Below are 13,319 nucleotides of genomic sequence, written 5' to 3'. Positions count from 1 at the left end.
AACGCCTCTGTATTTCTTTTCTCCCACGTCTCGTACCGTTTCCACCCACTCAGCTCCATGGGTTGCCGTCTTTCATTCAGTCGATGCGTGGCACTCATCCATTGTGCCAGATTGTGCCTTTGCTGCACACTGCTCGGTGTGCCCACCTGTACACCTACCTCAACACTATTCCTGCTGGTCAGTCTTAACTAGTAAACTAAGCTAACCACGCAACACACTGGAACACTGGCACCGGAGCAGCAGACCCTCAAAATCACATGGAAAGTTAGAGAAAAATAGCCGTGGTGGAGGGACCGTGGTTATTTTTCTCTCTTTTCCATTCTGTACTCACTACAAAAAAAAGGCATTAAAGGAAAAAAGAAAATGTGAGATGTAATCTTTGAGGAGAGGAAGAGAGGGGGGGGGGGGGCGGTGTGGGTGTCTGTTGTCTGAGTGGGTGGTGTGGGGTAGTGATGGATAGAATCAGGATGCAGCAGATAGGATCTTACTTTTCGAGACTCCTCTGCAATAGGCTCTGTGCGTAACTGCAGTTCCTTTTTCCAAAAGGTGGCAAAACATTCCCTGCTTCGGGTCAGTTTCCCATAGCTTCATTTGATTGGCTCAGCAGCAAATTTGAACCGGAAAAGCATGACACCTTCATATTTATATCCGGTTAAAATATGCAACTGAGCCAATAAAATGAAGCTATGGGAAACTGATCCGAAGCAGGAAATGTTTGTTCCACCTCTAACTACAGTTATGCATCTATCATCTCACCCATCTCGACTTTGATAAGTGTGATAAGAAAAGAGGAGGAGAAAAAAAAACAGGTGGCAGGGAGAAGGACACCAGCCGTGCATAAGAAGCATGTTTGCTCATGTTTGTGTGAATGTGAGTAAGTGTGTGTGTGTGTGAACAGCATGTGCCAGACCAAAAGGTGCGATGTCTTCACGGCCCAGACATGAGCAGGTGCATTGTCTGAATCCCATATCTTACCCTCCTCCTCCTTTGTCTCTGCTTCAGACAACATGGTGGATCAAACCAAGGTGGAGACCAGCGAGGCCAAGGCCACAGAACTGGAGAAGAAGGTGAACTTTTAGAGACACACACACTGTCATGTACTGTATGTACAGTACACACACACACACACACATTGTAAAATGGGAGTGTTCATTTAACTTAACTAATTTAACCAAAAGGACCCCTGTCATAGAGTTACAAATAGTTACATCAAAACTGGATTTTACTGAGTACGTACATATGCTGGCATAGCAGTAGTGTGCAGCTGTAACATATTTCACACAAAGCACAAATGCAATCTTCTCTACATTATATGTCGTTGCTGTCGGGCAGACACCTCTGAATATTTTAACTTTTTCATAAACTAATGCCCTACTTTGTCATACTATAGTGTCTCACAAAAGTATAAAAAAAAGCAAATCTTCAAGCTCAAAATGTCACACGTTCTTTTAGTAACAGTTTTGGACATATGTATGAGGACATATTTCCAACCGACAGCAACGATATGGGGCAAAACAAGGAAATTATTTTCTGTAAATGCAAACGTATTCATGCGTTTACGTACGCACACACGCACGCGCGCGCGCACACACACACACACACACACACACACACACACACACACACACACACACACACACACACACACACACACACACACACACAGAGGCATACACACACACTGGACTGGTACTCAGCGGAACCCTAATGAGATTCTATTTGCTAGTCTCTTCGCCTGACAAGCGGCGACAAATGAGAAAGAAGAGATGAGAGGAACGGAGGCAAACACGCACACACACACATCTGACAGGCACCCGACAGAGAGATGCTCTCCAAGGCTGGCAACAGACAGACGGACAAACACAGACACACACACACACACACACGCACACACACGCGCACATGCTCATGGAGGGGGTAAATGCCTTGATTGTGGGGGGGCGCTACCCCGGTGTTTCTGTCCTATTATGGGAGTGACAGGATAATTGCAAAGGGGAAGCACAAACTAGTCCCCGCCACATGCACGCGCACACAGATATACAGACACTCGACCATCCATACACATGGCAACATGTGCAGTGACCACACACACGCGCACGCAAACTCTCTCTCTCCCCCCCTCTCTCTCACACACACACACACACACACACACACACACACACACACACACACACACACACACACACACACACACACTTAAAATCAGATGTGCCCCATAGTGCTATGGTTGGGTATGATGGGGTAATTGCACCCAGTCCCTCTGGCAGGGATTAGGGATGAGGCTGTCAGGAAGCTGACAGTGAGAGGAAGGAATACTCTGTCTGCAAATTAAACAGCTTTGTGTGTGTGTTTGTGTGCAAGCGTGTGTGTATTTTGAGTTCGTTACAAATCCTCGAAAGTTGATGAATGTGAGAGAAATAATACGTCAAGTTTTATTTATTTATTTGTTTCGGGGGTTTTTAAAACTAAAAGGCAAAGAATGCATTAAAAGTGAAGTGAGAAGAGAAGTGAGATTATTTAAGTACAGCGTGGGAGCCCGAGACATTAATTGGCCTTCAATTGTGCTGTAAAGTATACAATGAAATTGAACGCTCCATGCTGCAGGAAATAGCTTCTACAGGTCTTTGAGATATGGAAATTGCCTCAGCTGCCAGAAGGAGACTACATACGCACACATTATTTGGAGAACAGAGGTAAAATGTTAGCTGTTTGATTAAATATGCATTGGACGTTCTGAATTCTTTTCTTTTTTTTTTACTGCTTCACAAATTATCATCCCTCAAATGAATGATTAATGAAAGGTGTGACCTTTGCAGCCTCTTGGCCAAACTATACCTAAAGTAATTTCGCCACTCGATATGAATTATGGCTGCTCCATTATAGCAAAAATTCACAATTATTTTGGTTAATATTAAAATCACAATTATTGAACAATATTGACTTTGGAAACCTCATGCATTTATTGAGCTTAACATTAACTGTCTTGATATGTAGAATTGGTTGTCATAAAGAGGACTAGCCTGAACCAATCGGATGGTTTCACTACAGTAAATAACTTAAGTGGCATAAACAACTCGTCAGAGCAGGAGAAGAATATGTGCATCAAGCTACAAATCCCCAGCCCCCCCTACACACGCACGCACGCACACACACACACACAGTGGTCTCCTTTAGATATTTTCTAGGCACAAACACACACCCACATACTGTAGACACGTCTCCTAGGCATATGCGAGACCCAGCCCCATTCTTCATTAAAAACAACCACTAGATGAGGTTCTACCATACTGTTATAAATATGATTTGCGTCACCAAGCAAAGTAAGGGCACAGCTAGAGAAGCTTGACTTGTTGTCCGCCCACTAAAACATTTTGAACATCCAATTACCCTCGTTCTTAATATAGCTGATGCTTCTCTACTTCAAAATATACTTCAAAAATATACTTCTTCCTTTCCATTGTGTAATCATAATCACTGTATTCCAAGAATGGTTATAAAGTAGCTTGTGAATCTCAGTCAATTAAAAATAGTTTTTGGAGTCTCAACTAATCACTTTTTCTTGTTCCCTTGCATTGCCATATGTGAGGAAAGGGTATGAGTGAGTGAGTGAGGGCTTTTATGGAGGGTAGAAAAGGCACCAATGTAACAGAAAAGAGTGCGCTGGATTTATAACACAAGACAAAACAAGAGTGTCATTGCGATTTGCAAAACTGTATGCTGCAAAATAATTATTTTATCTTGTTTTCATATTTTTGGAAGCCAATTTACATTTTCAAGCCATGCATTCCACAACGGATCACCTCAATCTCCACTGCCCAAAACACTCATTTCATAGCACCAACACCCTGGCAATACCAGAGAATCTGGCCAAGAGGAACCCTGCTTCTGTTGTCGACGAATGGGTTTAGCTGTGCTGTGGCTTAAAGCCAGTTCCTCCACTGTCTTTAGAACTGGGCCAAATGTGGTTGGACGGCACCTCAACCAGCTGTGTTTCACAATCTGGTCAGACCGAGCAAAACGCTGGCATCAGACTCCGACACAAGGCAGCATCCATGTTTGATTTATTTCATGTTTCACAAAACAACTAACTGAAGGAACAACAAGAGCACTATCAGCTGCCTGTGGTTTATCGCACTGTTCCTGCACCCACACTAATCTGTCGTTTCAGATGTATGATATGCACTCCAAAAAACAACTGTTCTTCTAATGAATAGTGGCTAATGAACAGATTTACAGACTATGCCCATACTGTACCTCAGTTATCCAAGCAACGCTGAACACATCCAGTTTAGTTACGGTACTGATTTGATTTGAACATGATTGATGTTGAGTAGTCCAGTGAAAATATTCCTTTCGTTACTGTCAAGCTCTAATGAGTGTGTCGGTATGCAGTAGCTATCGTACATGTGTTTTCCTTGGTGTTCAGTATGTTTGTTTGTCTTACATGTTACTGATGCATAACTGATAGCAGGAACTGATATGTTTTCACTATGCTACTGACAAACTATTTCGGTATGTCTATTCATTGTGTGTGTGTGTGTGTGTGTGTGTGTGTGTGTGTGTGTGTGTGTGTGTGTGTGTGTGTGTGTGTGTGTGTGTGTGTGTGTGTGTGTGTGTGTGTGTGTGTGTGTGTGTGTGTGCACATCAGCTGGATGTGGAGTTGACGTCGCGCCAAGAGCTGCAGGTGGAGTTGAAGAAGCTGGAGGGAGACTATGAGCAGCGTCTGCTGGTGCTCAGCCAGGAGAAGGAACAGCTGCTCTCTACCAAGCAGGACACAGACAGAGAGAACAAGGGACTGCAACGACAGCTTAGCACACTGAATGAGCAGGTACACACACACTGATGGAGTTCTGTACAGCTTCAGGTCAATGAACGGAGAATATAAATAAACCCCCAACGCAGATACAATGCAATACTGTTGATCAGCTTAGGTCACAGGTGCAACAGGGAGGAGAGAGGTCATGGGAGTTGGATTCAATGCAAGGCAGTAGAAACCATGCTATTGCAATTATACCACAGTTTAATAATTAATATGTGTTATTACAAAAGAAAGAAAAAAACAACAACTTTACAGCACCCTAATGTAGCTGTTGCTAGGTTACAGGTAAGTCAAATAAGGTGGATGCTTTTGGAGTGCTGTTATTGGAAGGAATTAATGTTCCATGACAATTTGAAGTAAAAAGTAACTGGTATAGTGAAAAATAATAAATGCCTTGTGACAACAGTCAAGATTCCATGCAGATGACTTAGTATGACTAACGTAACAATGCAGGAAACAACTCCACACATGCTGATGCTCAAACAGCCATTTAAGCACGCAAAAGTAATGACTTTGAGACAATAGCAGGTGGGGAGGGGTGTACTTTTGGTTCGTTGGACGGGATCTAAAAACAAGTGACTCTTGAGTTGGCAGGCCAGGATGCACCTTTTGCACAGTGCACCTAGGTTATAGAAAAGTTATTAGAGGAAGAGAATTTTTAGAGTTTGTAGGAAGTGGGAGTTGAGAAGAATGGAAGGGGAAAAGAGGAAGAGGCAGGGAGTATGTAGCTGTCAGAGCCCCTGCTGCCATACCAGCTGGACTCTGCCTAACAGTGACACTCAGTAAACACATGCATGCACGTACGCCCCATGACCCACAACAGTCTGCCTGGATCTGGTGTGCATGCGTGCGTGTCAGTTACAGTTGAACACAGATCGCCAGGCAGGCCGGATACAAACTGGCTGATACTAGCAGAATAATTTCTTCTGTGTACACACACACACACACACACACACACACACACACACACGTACACACACACACACACACACACACACACACACACACACGTACACACACACACACACGTCCAACATCCTCAACATTAAACAGCCAACCATCAAAGACGCTTGTCATCCTGCGATGCCTCTCTGTATTTGCGTCTGAGGCACTGCCCAGCATAGATTTCTTCATATGTAGAGATCTCTCACTGTCCCTCCGTATGATGCCTCTCCAAGCACTTCATCCTTTGCCTTCATAAGACAGCCAGCCTTTGAGCCCCCCTCCCCCCCCCCCACCCCACCACCACCATGTCTGTCACTATCTGTCTCTCCGAGTCACAAGGCACAGCGGCAGACGTGCACAGACGCATGCAACCACCAGCAGATGCACTTGTGTACCCGTGCATGCACAAACTCACTTGGACAAACTAAGCACATCTTCTGAACTATACAGGCTGCTGGCACATGTGTTTTCTCGTCACACAATTTGTGTTTGTGTACTTTGGTGCAGAAACCCATTTTCCTATGTATACTTTTACATACACATATATGCACAATTAACTTCTTCAGTGCCATATTTAAAGTGGGACCTCTTATATTGCCGGTTCGCCAACAAAGGGTGCACACATTCGTGCACAGATCATGCACTATGCATGTGCATGCTTTTCACAGCTTTCAAACAAAAAAATCCGCTTGGAAATCCGTTCAGGCATTCAGGAGAAGGCAGCCCTTATGTTTTCTTCAAATGTAAACAAACATGGCTGCCATGTTTGAAAGATGGGGTTGGTATGGGGGTTAAACATGCAATTTCGCGATCGCGATCATGGCTAGTACACTGTTGGAGGTCCAATTTTTTTTTATTATTTAAAAAAAAAAGACGTCCAGAAGACGTCTGGCAGGGAGGTCCATAGTTAAAAAGACGTTTTTATTATAGAAAACGTCTTTTTTGGCAGGGTATGAGTTAACATGCAAATGCTCACCCTATTCCTTCTCTTATGGCGTAGTATAGACCCATGTCACATCATTCATTTTGACTGATAAACACAGCTAAAGGTAAATGACATTCAAAGGTAAATGACATTCATTGTGAGTGTGTTACATTTTTAGGTGTCCATTTACCATAGGTGTTTAGGTGAGGCCCTGGATTGTTAACTTCATGCTGACACAGAAGAATTCCTCAGTGAAACACAAGCACAAGTAACAGTAATACTTTCAACTGTGTTTACCTGTCAAAATGTTCTGATGTGAAAAGGGTCCATTGGTCACTCAGCTAACTCTAAAAACACAGGGAGTTCTCTCTGGATTCTCTGTCACCTCGCTGATATAAATATAGAACGTCAGCCCCTTGCTGTCCACACTTTTTCCCCCTTTAAAATCCTGTGTGGGCTAGATATTCTTCTGCTGACGATGTAACTTTCATTTCTCTCTCCCAATTTGCCATGCTCTTATCATCTCTTTTCCTTCTTTCCCTATCTCTCTCTCTCCAGATCGAGAAGCTGTCTAAAGATCTGGAAGAGGCCAAGACCAAAGTTGTCACAATTACCGTTCCTGTGCCAACCCCTGGCGCGCCTCTTCCTGCCCAGCCTCTCCCTGGCCAAACGGGCATGCCCCCACCGCCCCCTCCGCCTCCCCCACCACCACTACCTGGCCAAGTGGGGATCCCACCCCCCCCGCCACCACCACCACCACCACCCTTACCTGGGCATGTTGGTGGTGGCCCTCCACCCCCTCCACCCCCTCCTCCTCTACCCGGCCAGGCGTGTCTCCCCCCTCCCCCTCCGCCGTTGCCAGGTATGGCGGGACCACCGCCGCCTCCTCCTCCTCCCCCCCTCCCTGGCATGGCAGGACCCCCAGGTCCCCCACCCCCTCCGCCCTTACCCGGGATGTTTGGAGGACCGCCACCGCCGCCACCACCTCCTGGGGGTGCGTGCTTTGCGCCGCCTCCTCCACCCGGCATGGGTGGCTGGACGGCCCCTGCTCCCCCGCCACTCCCGTTCGGTCTCGAGGCTAAGAAGGAGTACAAGCCCGAGGTTCAGCTGAAGAGAGCCAACTGGAGCAAGGTGAGTGGACCAGAGCGTGTCACAGTGCCACCATGAACTCTCTCTGTTATACAGTGTGGCCATAACAGCGTTTTGTCTGAACACTACTTGTATACAGTATATTTGTTCCTTCAAAAGACCAATCACAACTCAGCCCACTGAATTGGGGTGTGCATGTTGTGTTGTGATTCATGAGGCTTAATTTACTTCACACATAACTTAATATCTGTAGCTAAAGATTGGACGTGGAGGCCAATCTGTTATTAGACTATTACCAGCTTTTACTTTAACATAGACGCAGGAATGCTGAGGCCAGTGAGGCTGAATGACACGTAACACAGGCCTCCATTATCACTATTAATGGTCACAGGTGGCCAAAAGACAGTCTAGACTTCAAGGTTCTTCTTTATCATTCATTTATCACTTATTATATTATTTCTTCAGTTCATTACACGTTTAACTTAAATAAGATGTTTATATGTGAACAACAAAACGTTATTAATTATGTATTGTATGTGTTAATATATTCTAAGCGGCCTTTCTCTCACCAGTGTGTATGTGAGTGTGCGTGTGTGTGTGTCTATATATAAAATCAGATGAATATCTTTCCGAAGCTCAGCCTCCCAAAATATATTTCATGCCCTAGTGCATTTATCTCTAGTGGGAATATGGTGCGGGTTGGATCATTTATCATTTATAAGTGAAATTTCACATAGTCTAATGGGGAGTGTGCATGACGCTCCACAGTGTGCTATAGCCAAGGGTATACCCATGTCTGTGTGTGTGTGTTGGTGACACTACAGCACACTGCAGTACGAATGGGGTGTATCTCATGACTATGTGCATCATGTTTCTCCTCCTCTCATCTGTGATGGTTAAAACATCAAAACGGCTCTGTCCCTCTTTAGCCTGAAGCTACTGTTTAATGGCTTCACTCGACTTCTTGAGCATTCAGTCTCTCTCTCTCCCTCTCTCTCTCTCTTTCTGACGAGGATGTCACAGAAATTGTTTTTTAATAAGCCTGCTTCTTTTAACTGGGCTGCTCAAAGATAATTAAATTGCGTCAAGAAAGGACAGCGTTCTTTTGTAATTTAAATTAACATTTCCCCCCCTTCGCGCTCTCACCCTCCTTTCGCTCTCTCACACTTTCTCGGTCTCACACACACACACACACACACACACACACACACACACACACCCTGAGGCTGCGTCCATAATGAAAGGCATCATATCTGTGAACTTACTACCCCCTCTCTCTCCCTCTCTCTCGTTGTCTTTCTTTCTGTGTTCACGCTGTCTTTTTGTTAGGAAGAAGATACACACTCATACTGTACACACACACACACACACACACACACACACACACACACACACACACACACACACACACACACACACAAAGTTAATTGCAAGTTGTGACTGGAATGAAAAGAGAGAGAGAATAAAGTGTGGGTGGTGGGTCAGGGGGTGAAGCAAAGAGGAAGACGGAGGCAGGGAACTGATGAAGAGGAGTATCTCTGTCTGAATCACACAAAACACTCTACTGACACTCTACCCTTTTCCCTCTCTCCTTCCATTCCTCTCCTCTCGTCAATACCCTCTCTCCCTTCTTCTATTCCTCCATCCATTCCTCCATCTGTCCTCCCCGACTCTGTGTGTGTGTGTGTGTCTCTGTCTCTCTCTCAAACATTGGCATCCACAAAAAACATCTTTCCAAATCACTTTGCTGAAGGTTCACATACAATATTACATATACATACTGGTATTAATATACAGTTTACATATACAGTTTATATTATATTGTTGCTGGACATTCTTTGATTGCTGTACAACACATTACAATTCAATGTAATGCAATTACAATATCATACCAATCCAATCCAGTGATTGTAAATCCCTTGGGCTGCGGCAGAAACACATTTAGCTGTCAGAGGAGCTCTTGTCCCTTCAACGAGGAGAACTGCCAAATTCCTCTCTGGGGTTAATATCGGGAAGTTTATTTTCTTGTCTCTTACTGAAGAGAACTTCTCAAAGTGGAGTCTCTGTAAGCCCTGTGGAACAGTGACCACCTACACGCTTCTCTCGGGCAGCCATGTCAATCTGTATCTGACTGTTTCTCCTGCCCGATTTTTATTTTATTTTTATTTTTATTATGTCATAATCACATTCACCTACAAAACTATTATGCGAAAATGTAGAATATTTACAGATAGATTGTCATGGACAGCCTGATGAGATTTTACTTTGTCAGTGTGATACACTTCTCGCATCTCTTCCTCACGTCTTATCTCCTCCTAGTTAACGACGCAGGGGCGAGATGTGAGGTTGAGATGAAAAGACATGAATCGATTTGTCAAATGAGGCATCCTTGCTCAGTGAAGTGTCATTTTTAAGTGACGTCTGTTACACAGCTGGATCACCTGTCACTGTAACAAATAGTTCTGTTGTCTTATGGTTTGTTTTGCTCAGAACTTGTACATTATATGAACATACAGCATTCAGCAATGTAGTTTTAGTTTTGAAAAGCAGAAGTCTGACCGGCATCCCGGTCAGAAAGAAACAATAGTCTACTGTAGCACCTTGTCTGTGTCATAACTATAGAAATCTGCAACCAATTTAACCACATGAGAATGAATTAATGATAGAGAGAGTACTGGTACACACAGTACACTTTGTCACAGATGGTAATTTGTAGGGGGCACGGTGGCGCAGTGGTTAGCGCTTCGCCTCACAGCTAGAAGGTCCTGGGTTCGACTCCCGCCGGGGGACGCTGTGGGTGCTGGGGGCGTTTTTCTCCCTCCGCGTCATCAGCGCCCATACCCTAGGTGGGGTCGGCGATAGGGCCTTTCTGTGTGGAGTTTGCATGTTCTTCCCGTGTCTCCTAGGGTTGATACCCTCACAAAAACATGCAGTAATCGCGCTTGATGGAGGGGAAAGGAACTGGTTCGAATAATGTGTTCCACCGGGGAAATACCCCCTGTCAGGTGAAAAGAAACAACTTGGACTACTCATGCATTGAAGGAAGCATGAGATCAGTCCGTTGTCTCCCCAGGCGCGACAGAGGGAGAGCAGAGCCCAGGATTACATAGGCAATTGGCACTGGATGAAAATGGGTTGCAAAATCGTGGGATAAAAATTATGTTAAAAAAAAGGCAATTTGTCAGAGACAAATTATGTAAAAGTACATTGTCCATTGGTGAAAATAAACTGCAGTGATGTTAAACTAAAACACTAAAGACTTTAGCAGTCCAGTCAGTGGGCGGAGTGTACGGTCTGGATCCTGGCAACTGATGTACAGCATACTTCTGGAGCCATTAAGATAACAGAGTTACATTAATGAGGGGCAGAAAAGCTACGTTTGTGGGCCAATGGAGATGGCACGGCATTCTACTTTTTATCATAATGGCTCTGGGTGCCCATGTGCTGTTCACAAACACACAAAATCTATACGTCTTGGGGTATATGGATCTAGGACACTTTCACTTTCTATTGTAATCAGACCGCTGACAGTGATGTTTGTCAAACTTCAGTGTAGTGTTGAAGCATCACCCTTTGTTCTGGTTATTAATCCGTTGATTCTCTCTCTCTGTCTTTTTCTGTCTCTTTCTGTATGCCATCCTCTCATCTTTTTCTCCCCTTCTCTCCCCCTCTCCCCCCTTTCAGATTGGACCAGAGGACCTAAAAGAGAAGAGCTTTTGGGTCGGCGTCAAAGAGAACAAATTTGAAAACAACGAGCTCTTTGCAAAACTGACCCTTGCCTTCTCCTCTCAGACCAAGAGTGAGTGAGTGTGTATGCGTAGAGGTGTGTGCAAGTGTGCGTGCAAGCCGCGCATACATGCTGCATTTACCTCTCCGGGGTACATGAAATCAATTTCCAGTTTTCCACTCCATATTACAGTTTATGATATTAACAATGTCTCTCTTTCTCCCTGTTTGCCACATCTACTCGTCTTCCTCCACCAGCCTCCAAAGGTAAGAGAGACACACGGGCACATGCATTATTTCATAGTTTTCCTTCCCACACTCTTTCTCTTTCCCTCTCTGCCCCATGTGAACAACAGACTGAGCCCTTACGTTATTCACCAAAACATTGTCCAAATACCATTGCACACACACATTAACACATGCTCTCTCTGACAGAGAGAGAGAGCTGTGAATGGACAAAAGGTGGAGTGGAGGATAAAGTTTGACTCACAAGGTACTGCGGCACGGCATGTTGTGAGCTTGTAGATCGGCTGTATGACAAATACGCCACCAAGCGTCGGGCTTAAGCACGAGGCCACTGATGCCCTTTGAATAGCCACCTGCTGTCCTGGCATGACACACTAACACACACCACAGACACACACCTGTCCACCCCTATCACCTTGTCCCTGTGTCATTGAGCCTTCTGCTCCGCTCCTCCATATTCATATCATAGCCAGGACACCAGGACGCAGGGACAAACTGTGTGTGTGTGTGTGTGTGTGTGTGTGTGTGTGTGTGTGTGTGTGTGTGTGTGTGTGTGTGTGTGTGTGTGTGTGTGTGTGTGTGTGTGTGTGTGTGTGTGTGTGTGTGTGTGTGTGTGTGTGTGTGTGTGTGTGTGATGGAGCACGTGAATGTGTCATGTTTATTCCAACTGACCTTCAGTTGAGATGCAATCTCCATACACACATACATTCTTGCCCACTTCATTTGACATGTCAGACAACTGTGCGTGCGCACACACACACACACACACACACACACACACACACACACACAGGTTCACATGGGCTTCTGCTAGCTGTCGACATCAATGAAATGTCAAGGCTGGCAGCGTTCCCATCTGCATTCACCTATATAGTGGCCACTCAGCCTGTCTGTCTGTCAGAACCCCATCTGCACCCCCCACCTGCATTTTGATTGGATGAGACAGCCTCCTGTCCTGTTTGATGGCCGATAACCTTTTCTGAAAACTGACTGTAACCATTTTCTGGCCTTTTCATAGCCTCACGCCTGTGTGTGTGTGTGTGTGTGTGTGTGTGTGTGTGTGTGTGTGTGTGTGTGTGTGTGTGTGTGTGTGTGTGTGTGTGTGTGTGTGTGTGTGTGTGTGTGTGTGTGTGTGTGTGTGTGTGTGTGTGTGTGTGTGTGTGTGTGTGTGGGGCATAATGTACCGTATATTTTGTCAAAGTGTTTGTGTGATTAATGTGTCAAAGTTTTGAAAGAAATGGAGGAGAAAAGAATAGGGTTTCACTGAGCTGTTTTGTATATGGTCTTATTTGTGTCACAAGTGTTGGAAGTCTCCGTGCGTGTGTGTTTGTGCGCGCGCGCGTGTCCGTGTCCAATGCAATAATCAGCAACCAGCCGTGGATATGCAGATTGACCCCCTCACCTCTCATCCCTCCACTTCACACACACCACATTGCTCAAGGCTCGGTTTTACTCCTTCTGACCTCTTCATCCCTCCTCCATCCATCACTTCTTCTCATCCACCACCTCCTCCCATCCCTCGTTACCAGGCAGAAGCAAACCTCCGCCACAGTGAGATTCCTCCGACCT

At 45.0% G+C, this 13,319-nt stretch overlaps 1 protein-coding gene across 1 annotated transcript in view; it reads left to right on the top strand.

Moving 5' to 3' along the window:
* The window catches only part of LOC308302353 (protein diaphanous homolog 1-like), a gene marked incomplete at its 3' end in the record, with an annotated part of 81,362 nt that extends 69,497 nt beyond the window's left edge, over positions 1 to 11,865 (top strand). Inside the window, exons 14-19 of the mRNA XM_080746608.1 lie at positions 1,003 to 1,067; positions 4,649 to 4,828; positions 7,248 to 7,820; positions 11,463 to 11,577; positions 11,763 to 11,771; positions 11,861 to 11,865. Of these exons, the coding sequence (XP_080602734.1) occupies positions 1,003 to 1,067; positions 4,649 to 4,828; positions 7,248 to 7,820; positions 11,463 to 11,577; positions 11,763 to 11,771; positions 11,861 to 11,865 (947 nt within the window). The remainder of the gene's footprint in view (positions 1 to 1,002; positions 1,068 to 4,648; positions 4,829 to 7,247; positions 7,821 to 11,462; positions 11,578 to 11,762; positions 11,772 to 11,860) is intronic.
* Between the last annotated feature and the right edge of the window lie 1,454 nt (positions 11,866 to 13,319).

This window comes from Nannobrachium achirus (assembly GCF_963921795.1).
Source record: "Nannobrachium achirus genome assembly, chromosome: 17".
NCBI lineage: Eukaryota > Metazoa > Chordata > Actinopteri > Myctophiformes > Myctophidae > Nannobrachium > Nannobrachium achirus.
Note: the sequence above shows the minus strand (reverse complement) of the source record. Positions and strands in the feature narration are given on the sequence as shown.